At 42.6% G+C, this 23,065-nt stretch overlaps 1 protein-coding gene across 1 annotated transcript in view; it reads left to right on the top strand.

Annotated features, from left to right (window-relative positions):
• Window positions 1-14,639: 14,639 nt before the first annotated feature.
• Window positions 14,640-23,065, top strand: part of LOC128740247 (guanylate cyclase 32E) — a 41,782-nt gene continuing 33,356 nt past the window's right edge. The window contains exon 1 of the mRNA XM_053835781.1: window positions 14,640-14,918. Within this exon, the coding sequence (XP_053691756.1) occupies window positions 14,640-14,918 (279 nt within the window). The remainder of the gene's footprint in view (window positions 14,919-23,065) is intronic.

Genomic DNA, 23,065 nt, shown 5'->3' with positions numbered 1-23,065 from the left:
CATACGATATTACAAAATGCGTACTTTCGTAGAAAAGAGGGGTGCCCATTTCGCCCCGTGTGCTCATTATGCCCCTAGTCCCCCTACTTTGCGTAATTGTGGAAATAGAGCAACATTATACAATAAAATTTTCCTTAATAACGTTGTCAAGTTTCCAGTTTTCCAATCCGACGGCAATATTACTTAAGGGATATTAGTATAACAATAAACATGAGAGGTAAAATCTTATTTATATCAGGGACTACTAAAATATTTTACACTGTTTTAAATTAGAAATAAACGTTGCGATATTTGGATATTCCGGCGTGAACTCGTGGTTTTCTAAGTGACAGATTATTCATGTTTTATTGAATGCAGAACTCGTTTCCAAACTATTCCGGCTTGAGTTGTATGTCTCAAATCACTTCTGACATCCTTGTCAATAGCACGTATCCAATACGTACGTGGTTATCTATAGGGTTATTGGCCTCTGTCTGATAAATAGTTTAGTCTAGTCTGATTGTCCATTTGTTTTGCCGATGATAGCAGACAGATGGTTCCGAAAAGTCAACCTTTCGGGAGTTAAAACCCCCTCCCCCCAGAAGAAAATTTGTTCTGCACCACTTTCAAGCTTGAAAAGCACAGCCAGCTATTTAGAGCTCAGGGAAATTTGCGGGGCTGGTTGCATGATCCTCGTCATTATCGTCAGCAGCTTAGAACCGCGGTGGTGCGTGCTATTTTAAATTTCATTCAACTCGATCTTGGGTTACTCCCAATTCGCAGACTTCTATGACGTCGCGGTTTTTTATTTCAAAATAAAAAAAATGTCACCTTGTACCAACCATCTCGCACATTGAGTCCCTCTGTTCTGGGTACCGGCGGGGTTGTTGAATAAAAAATCGTTTTACCTACGTGTTCATTTCGTAATAGCTAACCGACTTCCACCAAATATACCTTGGTGTCTACTGTATAAGCTGTATAAGTCTGCGTATAAGCTGTGTCTGTTACCCTTGATTCAAACACCTCCGCCACTCTCCGCTTTCAGCTTGTACTCCGCCAAATATCGTCTGCGTATGTGCTCCGTGAGCATTGTCAAATCCATATCGCTCTAATAGGGGTTTGTACATTGTCTGCTTCGTACGGCGGTTTATACTGCTTGATCGTAAATTTTTGCAACGGGCAAAGTAAGCTCGATGTCCTGCTAGAATACGCCACTGGAGCTTATTATTTATGTTGATCTCCGCGGACATCAGCGATCCATGTCATACATGTACTCATCACACATACATGTACTCATCTTTCACTTCTGGTTCGTAGTCGTCAACGATTACCATCCGCGAAAGGCGCATATCCCTCTCGTTTGCAGAGCCGTAACCAATTTGGCACCCCCTCGTTTCCTAAATCCGTGTTCCTTCCAGGTTAATCATTTTTTTGTATTCGCCTCTTCTTTCGCTGTACTGCACGCGTATTACAAAAATAGACTAATTTTGGTTGGCGATGAAAAAAATACAAAAGACAATTCAATGAAACAAATTTTCCTTAAATCCTACGTTTATTAAGCCTTTTATAGAAATGCTTCGATGCCCCGCCAAGTGGCCAGAAGCCCACATCCTTTGCGTGATACTTCTTGATGAAGCAGATAACTTCCGATAGGTACTTCGAACTGTATCTTCGAATCTCCTCGTTTACCGTTAGCCCTGAACAACAACAACGGCTTGAACATTCTCTTCTCGCCGGTCGTTAGCCACAGAAGGACCTTCTTCGGGAGCTTCTTGGTGAAGGACCTAAAGTACTCGGTCCTCTGCCAGTCTTTGCCGTCCAGCGTCAAGTAGTTTTCGTACGTTTCGTCGCTCATTATGACCCCGACATCGTATTCTCTGGGCGATTGCGCGCTACTCAGAAACAGCTAGTCTTGACAGACGCTTTCGCATAAAAAGGCCCATTTTGGCCAAAAACTTCTTCACCGTTCGGCCGGTTACTTCGACATCCCTTTCCAAGACGAGTAACATTGAGACTATCTTGCTCTCGATCTGCATCGTTAACTTCTGCTGCACGATACGGTTGCGCAGCACTGTCAGGTGGCCAGAACCAGGATTCCGTTCAACGCTTTCACCTTTCTCGCGGGAGAGGATATTGTAAATGCCAGATTGGCTTTATTCAGCGGATACGAATTGCTTCATCATGTCCTGCTTCTTCGCTACGGGGTGTAGCTGACAGTACGAACAAAGCATCGAGCGTAGTTGTTTGACTGTTTTCGCTGTGCATGCATATCAACGCAATTAGGCGCCCGTTCGTATGCTAAATCGGTAATCTTTCTAAATTTATCGTATTTCGAGTTGTAGAATCATGCATAATTCGTAGAGTGTCCCTTATGCAGCACTCGCTATGCTTAACGTGTGCATTGAATAAATTAAGCTGATTTTAGCGATTTTCCATGCAGTTATCTTGGTGGTGGTGATGAATGCACCTTTGCATCGCCAATCGTAGCAACCCTGTTGTTCACAGAAAAAAAAATTACAGCGTTATCAGTTGATTTGTAACTCCAATGGCGAAAATTATCAAGCAACTAGACTCGATTGTTTATTCGTACTGCTAGCTTCACGCCGGAGTGAAGAAGTTGGATATCATATGGTTCTTCGTGTCTGTCGAGTATTCCGCCGGTCCAATATTTACAACATCGCCTCCTTTCTTGAGAAAGATGAGGGCGTTGCACGGAAGTCTGGTTCCGTCCGCCTAACGGTGAAGTGTGATAGTAAAGTGCAGCCGAAGCTGAATAGGAACATCAAGAGCAAAGTGACCTCATCGTTCCGCGCCTTGCGCCGGAAAATCTACATAACCCGCCAAATGGTGAAGTCAGTCGAGACCGGCCGTTTCTGAACAGCAAGCAACCCAGAAGGAGCGGCGTAAGCGGCAAACATCTCCGACGATGAGGCGATATAGACGATGTCATCAAATATATTTTGCATATCAAACTTCGGAGCTTGCGGTGAACGGGAAGATGAACCATCCGGAAGTTGCGCTAAGGCTACGACCAACTGCCATAAGTCTGGCCAGCAGCAAAGTATTTTTGTAGAAGGCTCAATAAACATAGGATTTGGGAAAAATTTGATCCATAGCATTATTTTTCTTAATATTGTTTTTCATCGCCATCCAAAATCAATCCATTTTTTTAATGCATTAGTTACTGAAGTTCAGACCTTCTCCGGCGCCCTCAAGGGCTAGCGCCCCTGGCAGGGGCCAGTCTGGTTAACCGCACGCTACGGCGCTGCTCGTTTGAGCCACTACCATTCACTCAAAAGTATTTGAGTGACAACCACTTGCTTCTGGCGCTAATGTATATGAACGATATAATGATTCACTAGCGCCAGCAGCAAGCTGTTGCCACTGCAAAACTAATTATCTTCAATGAGCCTGGAATGTAGGCAACAGCGAGACGTTATCCAACGGTCTTTCTTTTGATCTGTTTTTGCAAAGCATCTAATCCCTGTGCAGGCTATTTCGGCTGGTCGGATTTAAAAAACACCGACACCACTATAGAAAATGGGCTCAATTTAGCCGCAGTGACTTCATCATTTCTCACGACTATAACTCAAATTCAGTAGTGTTTCATTTAAACCAAATTACACGCCGATATTCAATAAATAATATTCTATCAACTGGTATAAAAATTTTGTCTCGAATAAATATAGTTTCAACGTAATTCCTGAATATTGTTCAGGCTACCGCTTAATGGGCTGGAAATACTCTCCCGTACCCTATACGTTGCAAACAGCCAGAGTTACTAGATGATTTCGAACGATTGGTAGCCATAAACCATACAGAGCAGCAAATTTTAACCGCGTTGTTCTCGAAATCGGAGTTTTGTCACTTGGTTCGGTCTGACTTAACACCGAGCAACTTAGTTCGATGCCAAATGGGAGGCAATATTTTATTTTTTGTCTTCTTGTATTTTCATTAATTTTTTGTCAAATGAAGAACGTTCAATTTCAACCACAATAGCGTTGAACTAAAAGTAATTCTTCATTTCCTGAATAAACTCCTTAAGGTTAGGATTTGTTGGATTTTTGTTGAATGTTGAGATTTTTTCGAAGTGTGTTGCTTATCTGGAACTCCTCTAAGCCTATGTGCGTCCCAGATGTTTTGGTGGTTGAGTCCGTCGAACGCCTTTTCGAAGTCAAAGAACACCAACAGAAGAGAGTCTTGGAATTCATTGGTCTGCTGCGTTGTGATATGGTCTACACATGACTGGCCATACGACAACTAGCTTGTTGGACCAGCACCGTACCGCGAAGCTAACTGGACGGTTCTATTGGCCTTATGCGCTGCTGGTTTTCTTGGTCCCTGACATTTAAGAGCGTGTCGTTGACGGTTAAATGTCTCAGCCGCTCTGATTCGCGCTCGTTCAATGTCGGCTTTCACCTCTATTCGCCCGTCGCTCATCCTCCAAGTTTCATCCGAAGTCCACTCCTTCCGCCCACTGTGCACTTAGCCGAGCGTATCGTAACTGGTCACTATGAAGGCGTTCTTGAAGCCGGTTCATTGCTCAGCGACGGTTCCACCAGGTGGCAACTCCGAGTCTTGGGATTCAAGTTGCTCGATAAAGGTTTTTTTACCTCCGGATTCTCAGATCGGCGGACATCGTAACGATACCCAAATTTCTCATCCAGCTTGCTGGACACGTGCGACGTGCAAGCGTATCTCAGTGATAACGAAGTTTGAATGGATGCAATATCAGCGCTGCGCTTGTTGCGGACATTAAGAAAGCTCCTTCTCCATCGGAATAAAAAAGACACAACATTTATAGTACTTACAAGGAAATATAAATACCTTTTTCGCTTACTGGTTTCGGGCATGATCCTACCCATCAACAGAGTAAGTGATGGCCTAATTACGAAGAAGTAATTTGATGTTTACTACAATTTCAACTTCACCACTTTCGGCTGATGCAGATGTGGTAAATTTCGTTTTCTGTTCTTCCGTCGCGGGAAACCCGCTTGACCTTCTATGCTGGTCTATTGGAGAAGAGCGATCCACCAATGAGCTTGCCGTTTTCACTCATCTCTCCTAAATCATGGCAACCCATGATGCATTCAGGGTCTGCGTTGTTTGAGACAATCTTCGCGGTGAAATCGCCCAAGTGGATTTGAAAGTCGCCTTTCGGGGTTTTTTCGACCCCGCAGTGTAGCTGGTTGTAGAAACTCCTTTTCTCCTGCAGGTTGGAGCAAAGCACTGGATTGCAGTAAGGTTCTAAATCCGGCCACGATTATTCTTTCGTTTATCGGTTCCTACTTTATCAGGGCTGCATGTGCCAGAGTCCCAGAGTCTTCGCTGTCACCCACGGCTCCGCGATTCACCAGTAATTGCAGCCCCGTATCCGCACTCTAAGCTGAATTACGAAACTTTGGATGCACTCCGATTTTGAAAGTAACAAACCTAAATTCATTGAGGTTAGCATTCTTATTTACAGTTACAAGCTTCATCACCGGAATAGTGGTTATCCGTAGAAAGAGAATCAATGGCCAAATCTGCCGAGATATATCCAGCACTTTTTAGTTGGCGAAGCTGCAGTAAATCGTAGTTTACCGAGTAATTTACAAGCTTTCAACTTGGCGACCAAACGAATCGTGACCCATGAAGCGCTCATCGGTTGAATCGGTTCATAGCAGAAAATGAAAGGTTCAGAGCCGCTTCCACAAAAGAGCCGTTTTACCCAGCACTGCTGGGAAGGACTTATACGAGATCATGAATGGGAGCTATGGCGAATAGGAATGACGGCTCGTTTCGTATCAGATACTTCTCCAAATCACTTCGTTTTGTTAATTTAATAAAGCTTCTTCGAGATAAGCTTGTGGTACAACGTGTACGTGTGGTACAACGCTTTTACCAGAACGAATTAAAGCATTTTCAAACGAACAACACGAGAACAGAACAAGTCTGCCGCAAAAGTATTGGTCCGCCGGTTCGCTTTGTGTTCGGCTGATAATTTGGATAACTTTTACTTATAAATGCTTAAGTTTTAAAGTAACGCTTCAAAGGATTCCGAAAGTTTACGAGGTTAAATTCTACAGCCGAAGCAGGACACGTACCTCTTGGTGTGCTTATCATTGATACATCTCCACCCAAATGACCCATGAAGTTCTTTTCATGCCGGCGGGCTGACTGCAGACAACGCAGCTTTCAAATAATTGTTGATTGATTGGCCAGGCATGTTTTTGCTTTCATCAACTCTAGTTACGACGCTACAGTAAAGCAAAAGTGAGACCAACGTTGAAACATTACCTAGACATCAGAACCGGCACTAGAGGAACAATAAAAAACAAGTTTGATATTAAAGTGATTCAACGGTTGATTGATGTTGCTTGGTGTAACCTGTGAATGCATACTGCGTTGAAGTAGTTTTGTTGTTTTTACGAGAAATTATTGTTACGAGAAATTACATTACTGTAATAGATTTTTTGTAATTTGGTAATTTTATTTCAAATCATCTACTGTTTTACCTGACTCACTGCGAATATGCGTGTTATTGAAACAAAACGTCACCATGCGTTTTATTCGTTTATAACGCATATGCAGCTAATATCGATAACAAACGATTTTTTATAAGTTGTGCTTTTGTTATTGCATTTAACTTGTAAAAAGTTGAACTGCAAGTACTAATAGCACTTCCAATATAACGTTTATGTACGTTATTTTTAGTGATCAAAATTAACGATATTTTCGAAGCAAGGGCGATATTTTTCGAAACCTTTCGAAGCAACACGATCTTCGCGAACACAACGCATATTCGCAGTGAGTCAGGTAACACAGTAGGCAATAAATTTATGTGAAATGATTGCATCGTCATTACTATTGTTTTAAAATAAGTGCAACGTTTATTCCAAAATTCAATCCAAATTCAATTTTATTCCTCTTTTGGATCGACATAACAATATTATATAATTCAACATAAATGTTGGCAATGAAATTAAAAGTCAAACCGTGTTTCTTTTTTTTAATGGTCAACAATTTAAACAAGATCATTGTAAACAGTGTTTAGAATCTACGTTAAAGGCATGTGGCTTAGTGTCATTATTTTTTGATTTGGTTCCTATACTAGGTATGGAGTCTGAAGTTACCTCAGTAAGAAATCATACTATGATTACTATTAAATGTGCTTTTATTCCTGTGTTTGATACCATTGTTTTGGCTTTGGGTACCTGTTTCTGGCTACTAACGGAGGTCACTCTAGGTTTACTTTTTGCGTTGCAAACATATAAAAAGTAGTAAATCTGTACTCTTGAATAAATATATTTTCTTATGTCGATTGTGATTATTCTGAGAACAGCTGCTCTGTACGGGTTTCTGCGTTTGCGAATGAAAAGGAAATTGATACAATATGATTGACGTTTTCAATATGGGGAGACTTGGTAAACATGAATAGTATTGGGTAAAAAAATCGGCATCAATCGGATGAGAAATCAAGATCTTGTGCTCGTAACCGGTCAGTTAATGTTTGCTTCTGATTTTAAGAAACTTTTCATGTAAGCTTTATTTCTCTTTTGAATTCAACGTAAGGGTAAACGGGGTAACAACGCCCGCCGGGGTAATACCGCCCACCATGTTTTTACAGGGCCTTGCTCAAATTGGTGTTAAATGTTGATGACAGTCATATTACTGAATGCGTTCGCAATATTTTACAATACCTTGTACAGCAATATCGTATAAACTATCGGAGAAATAAATAAAAACAGATTTTTCGTTATAATTGTTTCGTTTTTTATAACTTTGTTCCCGCAGAACCTAGGGTCTATTTTATTCAAAACGTTAAAACTTTTAGTAAATCCAACCCATATCGCATCTCTGATCCTGTCTTCATCCGACAGTACCTAAATTAGGTAACTGTTCATGCAGTTTTGTTGAAATAAATAGTGAAATGTGTAACTCGGTCATTTGGGGGTAAAACCGCCCACAACGAACGGCGCAAGACCGTTGTACAGAATGCTAGTGCGCTAAGGAGATTTTTAAAATAATTGCATAGTTTGGACCAAAGAATCTCAGATTTACATAAAGCAATATAAATGTGCTTAGTTTGTAGCTGGTAGACTGTTTGGAAAAATCTAAATCGCCAATTTCCGCGGGCTCTATGGACATTTTCTTGTTTTCTCAGTTATAGCTTTTTTCAATAATTCCTCCCTCTTGGAACAAATATCATGGAATAAACATATTTTTTATGAAAGTATAGCAAATTATCTTAGCAATGGAAAAATAATATGCATCTGCTTTATCAATCAGAACAATTTGAAATGACAAAAAATGACCCACCCGATAAATTGTAGGAACTTTAATACCCATATTGTTATATTTTATCTTAGATCCTCTCTAGTCCTTAAAGATTGACTCCAGGATGCCTAACCCGATCCATCTTGTTGTCTAAAGAAACTATACGGTATCAATTTCAAGACTGTTGGTACCTATATTACTGATATTCTTCCAATACGAGTGGTTGCCGGACACTCTTTCGAATTTGCGAATCTCGGGGAACTATGTATTGTTTGATAGCAAACTGGTTCAATTTGTTTAAATTAGATAAATTCACGAATCCAATGCCACCAGTTTCATTCAAATCGGTTGAATATTGTTAAAGTTATACGCTATGGCGGTTTTACCCCGTTAGTGGGCATGTTTCACCCCGCATGGAAAAAATACTCTATTTTTTGGAAGTGTTTCCAAATCGCAATAAAAAATAGAAAATCATTACAAATATTTATGTTTTTATTTTTTACATGTAGGTAATAGATCAATTGTTCATTTAAAGCAGATAGATTAGAAATTGAGCTACAACTTTTTTTTATACAGGTGGTTTTGCTTAGGCGGGCGGTCTTGCCCTGTCTACCCTTATGTGTTTGATATTATAACTGTTACGGTGTTACAATGCTAGTAGCTCATTAGTAGCTAAGTGAACGTTCATTTGGCTACTAATGAGCTACTAGCATTGTAGCACCGTAAATACAAAAGATACATCCAACTTTATTCAGGAAAGTTGTAGATAATAACTAGTTCTTCATTCGTCCCATATATAACTTAGATTATAAAGTGAATGGTGACTAACTCAAACAATACCAAATATAACTTGTTCAAATTCTGCTTGACTGAGACGGGACCCTCAAATGAATGTGAATTAAGTCAGAGCGATAGTGCCACCCCAGCTGGTAAACCGCTGAATAATGCGTACCGTCGGTGTCTTGTGCACCTGTAGGCATAAAATAGACCCTACAGTGGTTCATAACCTCTTATCTCTACCTCCTCGTAGTACCAGCCGGGATACGAGTAACCTTGGTGGAGATCGGGTAACCAATCCCGGTGGAAGCCAAGGTCGTCTACCTACATGGACGAAAGGCTTTTTCGAGCTTCGTTGACCCTCCGGCGAAACAAGGGTTGGTGTAGCAGTCCTTGCAAGCCGCCACCACGAAAAATACTAAAGCACGGAACGACGAACAAGGAAATTCTTACTGGAACAATCGGAATAGACCCACGCGACGAAAAAGGACTATGGATTGGAAACTCGGGACGTGGAACTGCCGATCTCTCAACTTCCAAGGTAGCGCTCGAGCTTGAACACTCCAACGTATTGAAGAGCCGCAAGTTCGACGTCGTAGCGCTGCAGGAGGTGTGCTGGAAAAGCTCAACGGTACGTACGTTCAGAAATGGACATACCATCTACCAGAGCTGCGGCAACACACACGGGTACAGCTTTCATAGTAATGGGCGAGATGCGGAAACGGGTGATTGGGTAGTGGCCAATCAATCCACGAATATGCAGGTTGAGAATCAAGGGCCGATTCTTCAATATCAGCATCGTCAACGTGCACAGCCCTCACCTCAGAAGTACCGATGACGACAAGGATGAATTCTACGCGCATTGGGAGAGTGAATACGACCGCTGCCCAAAACATGATATTCATCGGGGATTTCAATGCTTAGGTCGGACAGGAGGAGGAATACAAACCGGTGATTGGAAGGTTCAGCGCACACCAGCGGACCACTGAAATGGTCCTAAGACTGCCGCCTCCAAGAACATGGCCGTACGCAGTACCTTTTTCTAGCACAAAATCCTTCACAAGTACACCTGGTGGTCACCAAATCAGACAGAATCTCAAATCGACCACGTTTTGATCAACAGTCGGCACTTCTCAGACATTATCGACGTCAGATCCTATCGAAGCGCTAACGTTGACTCGGACCACTACCTAGTGATGGTTAAGATGCGCCCAAGACTCTCCGTTGTGAACAACATTCGGGACCGACGCCAGTCTCGGTTAGTTTTCGCGCGGCTGAAGCAGCCAGACGTCGCCGCAAACTACGCGCATTCACTCGAAAAGGACGACCTGGACGAAGCCCCTCTGGAGGATTGTTGGAACACCATCAAAACAGCCATCAGCAGTGTAGCGGAGCGCTCCATCGGGCATATGGCCCGGAATCAGCGGAACGATTGATGTGACGATGAATGTAGGAGGGTGATGGATGAGGAGAACGCAGCGCGGGCGGCCAAAATGCGCAGTACCTCACGTCAGAACGTGGAAAGACACAAACAGAAGAATATGCAGCGAAACCAAATCTTCCGGGAGAAAAAGCGCTACCTGGAAGAGCAGGAATATGCAGAGTTGGAGCGGCTGCATCATTCTCAGGAAACGCGAAAGTTCTACTAGAAATAGATTGGATCCCGCAAAGGCTTTGTGCGGCTTTGTGTCAGGCTAAGACTGGCAGTATTCTGACGGACGATCGTGAGGTGACCGATCGGTGGAAGCAGCACTTCGACGAACACCTTAATGGCGCCCAGGCGGAGAACCATGGCGGCGGGGAAGGCGGATTTCGATGGTGCAACAAACGGGGAAGAGGTGCCAGACACAACGATAGGCGAAGCTAAGGAAGCCATCATGCAACTAAAGAACAACCAGTCAGCAACAAGTCAGGAGAGATGGCATCGGAGCGGAGCTTATTAAAATGGGACCAGAAAAGCTGGTCGTTTGCATGCACCGGCTAATTGTTAGAATTTGGGATACGGAACAGCTACCGTTGGGTTGGAAAGATGGGGTTATTTGCCCGATCTATGAAAAGGGCGTCAAGTTGGACTGTGAGAACTATCGAGCGATCACCATTCTCAATGCCGCCTACAAAGTGCTGTTCCAAATCATTTTTCGCCGACTATCACCAATTGCGAACAGATTTGTGGAAACTTATCAAACCGGCTTCATCGAAGGTCGGTCTACAACGGATAAAATATTTACATTGGGACAAATCCTCCAAAAGTGCCGTGAATACAGAATTCCCACGCACTATTTGTGCGTTGACTTCAAAGCCGCATATGATACCATCGACCGGACCGGAGCTATGGAAAATCATTGACGAGAAAAGCATTCCCTGGAAGCTCATCAAACTGATTCAATCTACGATGGATGGTACACAGTGCTGTGTGCGGATCTCGGGTGGTCAGTATCAAGTTTATTCGAATTACACAGAGGGCTTCGTTAAGGTGATGGTTTTTCATGCTTGCTGTTCAAAATAGCGCTACAAGGTGTCATGAACCGAGCGGATATCAACACGCGGGGCACGATATTCAACAAATTTAGTCAATTCGCTTTGCTGCTTTGCCGATGATATGGATATAATCGGCGGAATATCTGTGGCAGGGGCTGAACAGTACACCAGACTAAAGCGCGAAGCAGAAAAGATTGGGTTATAGGTAAATACGTCTAAAACAAAGTACATGCTGACCAGCGGAACCAATGCCTACCTACGCCGCTTGGCAGTAGTATATTGATCGACGGCGATGAGTTTGAGGTAGTCGACGAATTTGTGAGCCAAGACTGGTAACGGCGCACAATGATACCAACCACGAGATTCGGAGGCGTATTATGAGCGGAAGTCGTGCTTACTATGGACTTCGCAAGCAATTGCGGTTGACCAGACTAAGTCCTCGTACAAAGTGCACCTTGTATAAGACGCTTATTAGACCGGTTGTTCTCCACGAGCATGAAACATGGACAATACTCGAGGAGAACCTGCGAATGCTTGGAGTTTTCGAACGACGAGTGCTAAGAACGATCTTCGACGGCGTACAGGCGAATGGAGTCTGTAAGCAGAAGATGAACCATGAACTCGCACAGCTCTATGGTGAACCCAGTATCCAAAAGGTGGCTATATCTGGACGGATACGATGGACAGGGCATGTTGCAAGAATGCCTCAAATCTGGTAGGAACAAGATGACCAGGAGCGACCAGTGAGCAAGATGCAACAAGCTTTGTCTTACGATGTCAAGCCACTTAAGTAAAGTAAGTAAATATCTTCCTCGTTGGTCTCGACTGCAATACGTTGGATAACCGAGCGCGAATCTTGCTCTCTAGTGGCGAGATAGTGGTAAGAGTCGAAGTTTGGACCCCGGAAGGATCGCACGTTTGCCGGTCATCAACCAGAACGTGGTCTATCTGAGAGCAGGCCTTTCCATTAGGGTGTTTCCAAGTGTGCTTCCGAATGCTCCGCCGTGCGCAATAGGCACTACAGATAGCCATTCCCGCACTGGCCGCAGCGAAGTTGATTAGCCTCAGGCTTAGATTTGTGGTAGGATGGAGGCTTTCTCTATCAGTAACGGGTCGAAAGAACTCCTCTCATCCGACCTGTGCATTTATATATTTGTATTCTCCAACGGAACCAACGGATTGCAATACTTTTGCTATTTGTTTTATAGTTAGGATTCCTAACTTAGGAACGATTAACGTGAACTAAAAAGCAAAATTGGCGCACAAATTAATTCTAAAGACGAATATATCACTGCAAAGAATGGGTCAAATAAAAAAGTTTGTGATATTTACGTCGTTGTTAATGCAATATTCTATCCGAATAAATCTCATTTATTTTTTACGACTAAATTCTGGGGGCGCAATTTTGAGGATTTACGTCGAGTGACAATTTGGCTAGCGCCGGCCCTGTTTGTTTCTGCGGAATTTGTTATAATTATTTTTGTAGGATTTACTGCTTACCATAAATCGTTGCTGTTATGGATATGGTTATCGAGAACAAGGCTGTAATGCTTGAAAGCAGTGGTTGGGTAAAAATTTGAGATTACCAGAGCTAGGCCCGGATGGCTTTCCAGTATGTCCAAAAACGAATTTGTTTCTGAATATTTCTGCAAGTTTTTTCATAATGTATTCAAAGTGTAATAGAAAAACTCACATAGTAATTTTTATTTGAGATCGGAAAAAATCGATTTATAATTTATCAATTTTGCAATACTTACTTAATAAGTATCTAATACCTACAGGTGTTACAAAACCAACATGAAAAGTTGGACCTTAAACATTCTTCAAGCTAATGTCCAAACTATTATTTTGGTTAAATTTATCTCAAATATCATCATATGTGAAGCGCAGAAAACAAATTCAAAAGCGTTATTATGATCATTTTACAGAGTCCTTCAAGAGTACGAAATTGTTTAGGTACTAAAGCGCCATCAAATCAAATCCGATTGAGTAATGTGTACATATTGCTATATGTAAATTTTAATTAAATTACCACTTAACATCGAAAATCAAATCAACAACTAATCATCGCTGCAGTGGTCCATCGTACGTAGGCAACACTGTACCACCTTGTCGAAATCGCTGCACATTATCATTACAACTTCGATCGTTAGAGCAATTTTGATAAATTGGCCTACCACACGATGACGGAATGCCACAGTATGCCGGCATTAAAGTGGTATCTGCAGGAATTACTACTGGTCGAGTCCGAAATAAATTACATTCGACAGAAATGTCAGATTTGTCGCGGTGCTGGTTTTCGATTTACCTGCTCGTCGCGTTGCGAAAGGACATTCTGCTCAGATTGGTGAACAGAACAATGGACCAAACTTTTGGAAGCTGACCTTCTTCCCCTCTAAGTCTGGACATTTATTTACTCGTTTTGTTGTACAACGCGTGAAAACCTATATAATTGAAGATAACAATAAAATAATGCTCCCTGCCGAAGCCAACCTGGTGGAACCTTTAGATTTGTATGGCGGAGAGGCCTATGTTATGAACAGACTTTAATACCTATGTACAGTGGTAATTTGTTATTTATTGTAGAGTTTTGTAATTTAACTAAAACTTACTGGCTGTGTACTGAAAATGTCAGAAATTTCTTACAGTACACCAACTTAGAGTCAACGACCTTTTAGTTGATAGCATAAAAATGCAAATGCACGTAAAGGTTAGAAGCGTCCCCCAGAGTGTGGGAGAGTGAATGGGTTGATTATCTCAGTATTTATTTAGAACGTGCTAAGTATACAGGTATTGTACCTACGGACATTTGAAAACACAATTAGGAAGGAAGGAAGATTTAGAGAGCCAGATTATATGCACCTTGATTGATGAATCAAAATGTGTAATGCTTTTTCTGTGATTCGAAGCCTTTTGAGTGAAGCTGATTCCGAGAATAACGAGAATATTAATGAGTTTTATCTAAAGGCTGTAGGTTGTTAGGAAAATTATTGGAATCGCCTGGGCTAGCGTTCATTTTACCGCTACATCAATTAGGAGACGAAGATTAATCCTAATCTGTGAATCAATCTTTACTGGCGTCCCACGTCGTTGCACCAAGGAACTGAACCACAGTGAGCTGATAGTGATAGTAGTGATATAAAATAATGGAGCTCGGCAATAAAAAGGTTCATCACCTTCGGATCTTGCTGTTTCTGGTGGTCAGGATGTCCTGCCTGCAGATGTCAATTGGAGCATCGTTAAGCCTCCTCCGGCAACCTCACGCTGCCACTTGTGATTGCTTATACAGTTCAGCACATAGTAATAGTAATAATAATAATAATAGCTGGAGTATATCCACTACTAGAAAGACTGAAACGGCCGTGTTTGCCACCCAGCAGGATGAGGTGCACATAGGCTTCCTCGCCGGATACGTCCATTCGAAGGTAGGTGGTAAAATGCGCGATTACAACATACGATACATTCAATGTGTACATTTCTAGGGATTAGTGCTATTAGCTCGGCGTGCAAATAAAACTATTTGATGAATAGCATGGGGATATTCATTACATATTTCTGTTGCTTGACCCATTGGTGATGTTGATTGGTGTTATATTATCCTCCTCCTTTTGTATTATAATATAGGCATAAAGTTCTCTAAAATGACCATTCTACTATTTTAATACTATTTTTAGATAGATGAAATGTTTATCCGATATGTTCAATTGAAAAAGTTACCATCAACCTGTCGGGACGAGGAAATTCGGTCACTTTTTTCCCAAATGTTAATAAAATCGCAATAAGCAATTAGTATAAAAACCATTAGCGCTAGCTTAGGGATCTACTTTCCCACTCATCTTCAAAAGTTCTTTGATCAGTTGGTGCGGTGCCAAGCGCAGAAATCGTCTCATTACGCTCGTTCACACTTAGTTCATCTGTGTCGGAAGTTGCTTCAGGAATCTTTGTGCCTAGTTACACGAATTTGAACTAAGGGGCCGAATTGACGTACGAAATACATTTCGACAGTCTGTAGTTATCTACGCGGATTTGATCCGTGGTTTTTGCCATATATAGAATTCCTCTTCACTGTACTCGGTCATTGGCTACTCGTCGCTGATTCGTTGAGCGTCTCGACACACGCAAGTCGGCTGCAATCTAGTCGAGCTATCTATCACGTTGGGCCCCTCCATTCCTGGTGCCAGTGGAGCTCTTGAAGAGAACGTATTTCACTGCACAGTCGTCCGGCATCCTTGCGACGTAACCGGCCCATCGTAGTCTTCTGACTTTCACCAGGTGACGATGACAATCTATCCAAGTAGTGCCTGCAACTCGTGGTTCATATGCTTACGCCACTCTCCGCTTTCTGTTTGTACTCCGCCAAAAATAGTCCGCAACACCTTTCGTTCAAATACAATAAGTGCACGTTTGGCCTTAATAAGCAAAGTTACAGTCTGTAGTCTATAGACTACAGGTCTGGATAGCTTAGGTCTGATTTATAAACCTGATGCAACTTGTGGCTCATGCGCCTGGGCCACACTCTATCCAACAGTTTCACACCAAGAATTGATTGCAGAATCTTGGACCACTGCAAACAATGTAGGTTGGATTTTCTTCCGTTTTAGGATTGCCAATCTTACTTAGTTGGCCTAACGTCTTACGACAAGGCCTGCGCAGTATGATTTCTCCATCTGTTTCGATCCATGGCAACTGATCTCTAGTTCCGTGGGCACCCAGTGCTCGCCAGATCTCGCTCCATCTGGTCTTGCCACCTTGCTTGCTGTGCCCCTCTTCGTCTTGTTCCTACCGGATTTGATGCGAAAACCTTTTTTGCAGGATAGTTGTCCGGCATTCTAGCAACATGTCCTACCCAACGTATCCGTTTAGCTTTAACCACTTTCTGAATACTTGGTTCGCCGTAGAGACGCGCGAGCTCGTGATTTATTTTTCGCCTCCATACACTGTTCTCTTGTACTCCGCCAAAGATGGTTCTTAGCACCCGCTGTTCGAAAACTCCGAGAGGTCGTAGGTCCTCTTGCAGTGTCCACGTTTCGTGTCCTTAGAGGACAACCGGTCTAATCAGCGTTTTGTACAGTGTGCACTTTGTACGGGGACTCAAATAGTTCGACCGCAAGTGTTTGTGGAGTCCGTAGTAGGCCCGACTTCCGCTGATAATACGTCTTTTAATCTCACGGCTGGTATTGTTGTCCTCTGTTGCCAGTGAGCCAAGGTATACGAACTCGTCGACTAACTCGAACTCATCCCCGTCGATTACCACGGTACTGCCCAAGCGGGCACTGTGCCGCTCGGTCCGGCCCACCAGCTTATACTTCGTTTTAGAGGTATTTATCTTCAATCCAATCTTCTCTGCTTCGCGTTTTAGTCTGGTATACTGATCTTCCGCCGCCTCAAATGTTCTGCCGACAGCATCCACGTCGTCAGTAAAGCAGATAAATTGGCTGGATTTATTGAAAATCATGCCCCGCATTTCGATCGCCTCTCGTCTTATAAGACCTTCAAGCGCAATGTTGAATAGCAGGCAAAACAGACCATCTCCTTGTCGAAGTCCCCTGCGAGATTCGAATGGGTCCGACAATCCACCCGAGATTCTCACACAGCACTGGATCCCATCCATCGTAGCCATGATAAGTCTAGTAAGCTTACCCGGAAAGCCGTTTTCATCCAAAATTTTCCATAGCTCTAGTCGGTTTTTGCTACCATATACGGCTTTGAAATCGGTGAACAGGTGGTGTGTGGGGACTTGTAATTCGCGGCACTTCTGGAGGATCTGGTGTAAGGTGAAGATTTGATCCGTTGTTGACCGACCCTCCATGCAGCCGGCCTGGTAACTTCCCACAAATCTATTGGCTATTGGCGATAGTCGATGAAAGATGACTTGGGACAGCACTTTGTAGGCGGCATTCAGGATAGTGATTGCTCGGTAGTTCACACAATCCAGTTCATCACCTTTCTTGTAGATAGGGCAGATAACCCCTTTCTACTCCTCCAGTAGTCGTTCCGTATCCCAAATCTTGACAATCAAATGATGCAGACAGCCGGCCAACTTGTCCGGGCCCATTTTAATAAGTTCTGCTCCAATGCCATCCTTTCCCGCTGCTTCCACCTTTCGATCGCCGCACGGTTGTCAGTCATGATACCTCCATCTTTATCTCTGCACATTTCGGCTTGCAGCACGAAGCCTTTGCTAGATCCGTTGAGTCTCTGATAGAACTTCCGTGTGTCGTGAAAGCGGTACAGCTGTTCGAGTTAATCGTACTCCTTCTTCTCTTGGTGGCGCTTCTTCTTCTTGAAGAGTCGGGTTTGTTGCCTCCGCTTCTGTTTGTATCGCTCCACATTCTGACGGGTGGTTCTACGCAACATTTGTACCCGCGCTGCATTCTTCTCAGCCAATATCTGCTGGCATTCTTCGTCAAACCATTCGTTACGTCGATTCGGTGCCACACGGCCTAGGACGTTCTCCGTTACGCTGTTAATGGCTGTTTTCACGGCATTCCAACAGTCCTCAAGAGGGGCTTCATCCAGCTCACCCTCTTCCGGCAGCGCGGTTTCGAGAGATAACGCGTAGCTTTCGGCGACATCCAGTTGCTTCAGTCGCGCTAGATTATACCGCGGCGGGCGCCGGTATCGTAAGTTATTCACAACAGATAGTTTCTGACGTATCCTTACCATCACTAGGTAGTGATCCGAATCAATGTTAGCGCCCAGATAGGTTCTGACGTCGATAATGTCTGAAAAGTGCCGATCATCTATCGTGGTCGTGGTCGATTTGTGATTCTGTCTGGTTGGGCGATCTCCAGTTGTACCGATAGTAGAGGTTATGCTGGAAGAAGGTAGTACGTATGCCCATGTTCTTGGAGGCGGCGAAGTCGACAAGTCTTAGGCCGTTTTCGTTCGTATGCGAGTGAGCGCTGAACCGTCCAATCATCGGTTTGAATTCCTCCTCCTGACCAACCTGAGCATTACAGTCCCCGATGATAATTTTGACATCATGTCTTGGGCAGCGGTCGTATTCACGCTCCAACTGCGCGTAGAATTCGTCTTTATCATCATCGGTACTTCCGAGGTGAGGGCTGTGCACGTTAATTATGCTTATATTGAAGAATCGGCCCTTGATTCTTAATCTGCACATTCGGGGGTTAATCGGCCACCACCCGATCACCCGCTTCTGCATCTCGCCCATCACTATAAAAGCTGTGCCCAGCTCATGTGTATTGCCGCAGCTCTGGTAGATGTTGTGACCATCTCTATATGTACGTACCATCGTTCATTTCCAGCATACCTCCTGCAGCGCTACGATTTCGAACTTGCGGCTCTTCACTTCTTTAGAAAGCACGTGGGTACTTCCATGTTCCTAATTTCCAATCCTTAGTCCGTTTTCGTCGACTGGGTCTTTGTCGCTTGTTCCGATTAGAGTTATTATCATTATTACTTACGGAGTCCCGGGATTGCCAATCTTACAGAACATAGAAACAGTTTTTGTTCCGTTTAGGTATGATTCAAACATGACGTCCATCAAATTTCTGTTTTTTCAGACCTTCTCCCTCTTTTGTCCGTCTGTGTCACGATACTCAACCTGCCCCCTTTCGGAAGTCACACAAACATAAAGGAAATAAGACTCGCGTATTTTCCTGGAAAACTGAAATTTAAATTTCCTGAAAAATTTAGTATTCCATCGTTGTTTTACTATTTTACTCTGGATTTTTCAATAGATTTTTCTATCTGCCCATCATTTTATTAGTGAAAATTATTCATAAATTATGTGCTTGATTTATGAACTACAAATCAGGGTCCGGACAAGGATTGGTTTCAATTGCACTAGGGCACCGCTTCGCTTCAATGGAAGCCTCTACACCAGTGAAGCAAGTTTCACCACATCATGATAATAGCTTTTAAAATTCAATTTGTTCTTTTCTATCACATATTTATTGGAAGGCTAAAAACTTTGAATGCAAACGAACTGAAATTGATTGACTTATTTTCTACAATGTAACGCATGGTGCAATTTATTAATGACAAATCGTGCCTGATTTTCAATTGCCGTCAGCTGAAACAATCACCAGTTTCAAGCATCACCAGTTCAAGCTTGCTTGAATGGTTCTGTTCAATAAATGAATCAAGTCGCTTCATGTGTGATAAGAAAGGATCGGCTTCATTTATTTTTTTGACGATGTCGGGCCCTGCTACGAACTTCTGAAGTAAGATTTTTTATATTTTTTTAGCCTGTCTCTAAAAGTATTATATTTTCGATTGATGTCACCTTTGCCTAAGCCCCCTCCACAATGTACCGCCAAATGAAACTGTGTTGTGCCTATTAAAGAATTGAAATTCAAAACAAAGATTATGTCTGTGAAATCCCACACACACGTTTCATAACGTCTGATGTTATCGGTGTTATAAAATGAAAATATTGTGTATGTATTCTGCGTATGCTTTTTGCCTCAAGCTATTCAAGTCTCTGCCGGAAAAGTTGAAAATTTTCAATTATGCCTAGGCCAGGCCAGACCGATAATGATTATCAGCTAATTCTTCAAAGACCCCAGTAGAGTTAAAGCATCTTCGTGTCATGTGAATAACAAGGTGTAACAGTTTACTGTTACGCATTGCTTCGCATTTAGGTACGTGTAGTTATTTTCCGAGTGTCCATGTCACGTACCTGCACGCGAAAAAACTCACTATATTTTGGTTAATATTAGCTAGAAGGATTCCACCTGTCACCGTGCGTGGGTGAACGCTGCTGGTGTTTAATACAGCAACGGTTTCAACTGAAACCGGCCGGATAAGGAAAAACTTGACTTGAAACGTGTTGTTGACTTAGGACGCAGAGCCAAACCATTTTGTTCATTCATTATTTTGTCCTTTCGTATATTGTTTTTCAAAAACTGGAATCCCGAAAAAGTTTTGCATATGTTGTGATAGACTTTTAAAGGCAAATGCTAGCAGCACCAACATAAATGTTCTGAGAAAACTAAAAATAACCGGTAAAGTGACAGATACGCAAAGCAGGTGAGAGCAGCTTGCCTAGATCTTCAAGGCTGTTATGTTTTTAGTTTTGTCAATATGTTTGTTTAAAAGACAACACTTAAGTTTCGGTTTTCTGGAAAACAAACCATAATAAACGAGAAAAAATTGCAGAAATTTCTTTTAATTTTACTACTCTCAAAAACCATAATCCTCATGATCATCAAAGCATGCTCTTGGACTGTGAATTTTTTATTCAATCTTCTAAAAATCGGCTACTTTGGTTAAGGGGAAACCGAAAATGGCTCAAAGATGGCTGGATAAATGGCTTGATAAAGAAAATAAACCATATTTCGGGATGTTCGTGGTCGGTGCAATTGGCTGCGGATCAGCTGAGTTTATATTTGCAAGCTCTGCCATTTGACATATAGTACCAATACTAATGCAACATTCAAATAAACGTTTAGGTTTTTAACGAACACATGAGATGTACAATACAGTGTGTGTCGCTCTAACACAATGACGTTAGCCGTTAGGTGTTTCCTTAAGTGATCGGAATAAGGAACCGATCGGAATTACCCGCGTTCACGGTACACCGATTACTTACTTTAGTGGCGACAGTCCGTTATCGAGCCTGCGCCGAACGAATTATGGTCCTACAGAACGTTCGGTCCTGCGCTGCCGCTCTCCAATTCCCTCGAACACCAGTTGAAAGTGCATCGTTGTCGATAGCGCTATCGGGTGTGGTGTCTGTTGCGAAGTCTAGGACTTTTCATGGTTCCCTGTTGAAAATAGTTTTGACTACTCTTTCGTCGGGCATTCTGTGCACATGCCCAGCCCACCGCAGCCTGCCACATTGTACTACCTTTGCTATTGGTATTAGCATATTTGTATGCTTGATACAGCTCGTGGTTCATGCGTCTGCTCCACCCTCCATTTTCCATTTTGTCACCAAGTATAAACCGTATTTTACGATCAAAAACCCCAAATACCCGTCCATGATTCATGTCCGTAAACGGCCACCGGATTAGTATTTTGTAGAGCGTCAATTGTGTGCGAATTTGCAAACTACGACACTTCAGCTGGCTACATAGTCCGTAGACAGCGTGATTCGCAGCTGCAATTCTTCGTTTTACTTCGCGGTTTACATTGTTGTCACATGTCATGAGCGTACCAAGGTATAGAAAATTCCTCCATTTGGACTCCCACGTTCTCTACCAGTAACCATGTATTCCATGTATGTATTAGTTTCCTCGGAAAGCCATGTTCTAGCATTATCTGCCACAGTTCATTTCGCTTGACTGAATCATACGCCGCCTTAAAGTTCACAAACAGATCGCGAAAATCAGTTTGGTACTCGCCGACTAAGAACTCCACTAACGGTCTCAGTCTATGGAACAGAATACGGGAGGGCACCTTATAGGCAAAATTGAGCAATGTAATACCTTGATAGATTTTACTCTCGAGTCAATATCATTTTTCAAAAATTGGGCAAATGAGGACATCTAACCATTCCTCCGGTATTTTTTCTTCTTTCCAGATCCTGATATTGATTAGGTGGGTTGCTTCGTACAGCCGCTTGTTCCTCGTTTTTATAAGTTCAGCCGGGATACCGTCCTTCCCAGCAGCCTCATCGTTTTTCAGCACACTGATTGCCTTCTTAACTTCCTCCTGTGTAGAAGGCTTACAATTCTTATTCTGTTCCTGCTGATTTCCGTGCTGACCTCTCCATATGACTTCATATGAAGCTCAGTATGACGTCATAGTGCTCACGGAGACTTGGCTTAATGAGTGCTTTCATTCAGCGCAACTGTTTGGGAATGCCTATAACGTATATAGAAACGATCGCAACCCATACAGTACCGGAAAGAGATGAGGAGGTGGAGTTTTAATCGCTGTGGCTTGTCGGTTGAATTCACTAATCTCGCCAATTCAATCTTCTGATGTGGTGGAGCAGTTATGGGTTAAAATTATCGGCTTTCGCAGGTCAATTTGCCTTGGTGTTGTCTACATTAGCCCTGACCTTGCAAGTAACGTGATCGCAATAGAAGCGCATATTGATTCTGCACTGCAACAAACAAACTCTCTGCACACTGACGATATGCACGTTATTTTTGGAGATTTTAATCAACCAAACCTGCCATGGGTCAGATGTTCGAATGGATTTGCTTTTCCCGATCCTGCTTTGTCGACGTTTTCCGCTGCCAGCGCCGCTCTCGTCGAGGGTTTTGCCACAATGGGCATGAGACAAATGAACACTGTTATCAACTGTTGCCGATACCCCCCGTTGCGGCGAAAGTAGTGTGAAGCCACTGTCGGCTCCCTCACGATCAAATGACGCTTAAGCTTGTCATATGGAAGATCGAATAAACAAAGTGAAATTACTCAGTAGTAGTCAAACCTTAAAGTCGATTAGTCAGTAAGTTAAATACAAAATTATAGTTTATCCTATATATTACATATCTAAATTTGATCTGATAATTATAGATTATAAATTCGAGTGAAGCTTTAAGAAGCAAATATTGTTAATTCATAAATATTATAGCCAGCCACGAAGGTATGTTGAGTAGCAAGTTTAGTCTTATGTACGCAGTTCGATCAATCTTTAACCTGAAAT

The sequence above is a fragment of the Sabethes cyaneus genome, chromosome 3, assembly GCF_943734655.1.
Source record: "Sabethes cyaneus chromosome 3, idSabCyanKW18_F2, whole genome shotgun sequence".
NCBI lineage: Eukaryota > Metazoa > Arthropoda > Insecta > Diptera > Culicidae > Sabethes > Sabethes cyaneus.
Note: the sequence above shows the minus strand (reverse complement) of the source record. Positions and strands in the feature narration are given on the sequence as shown.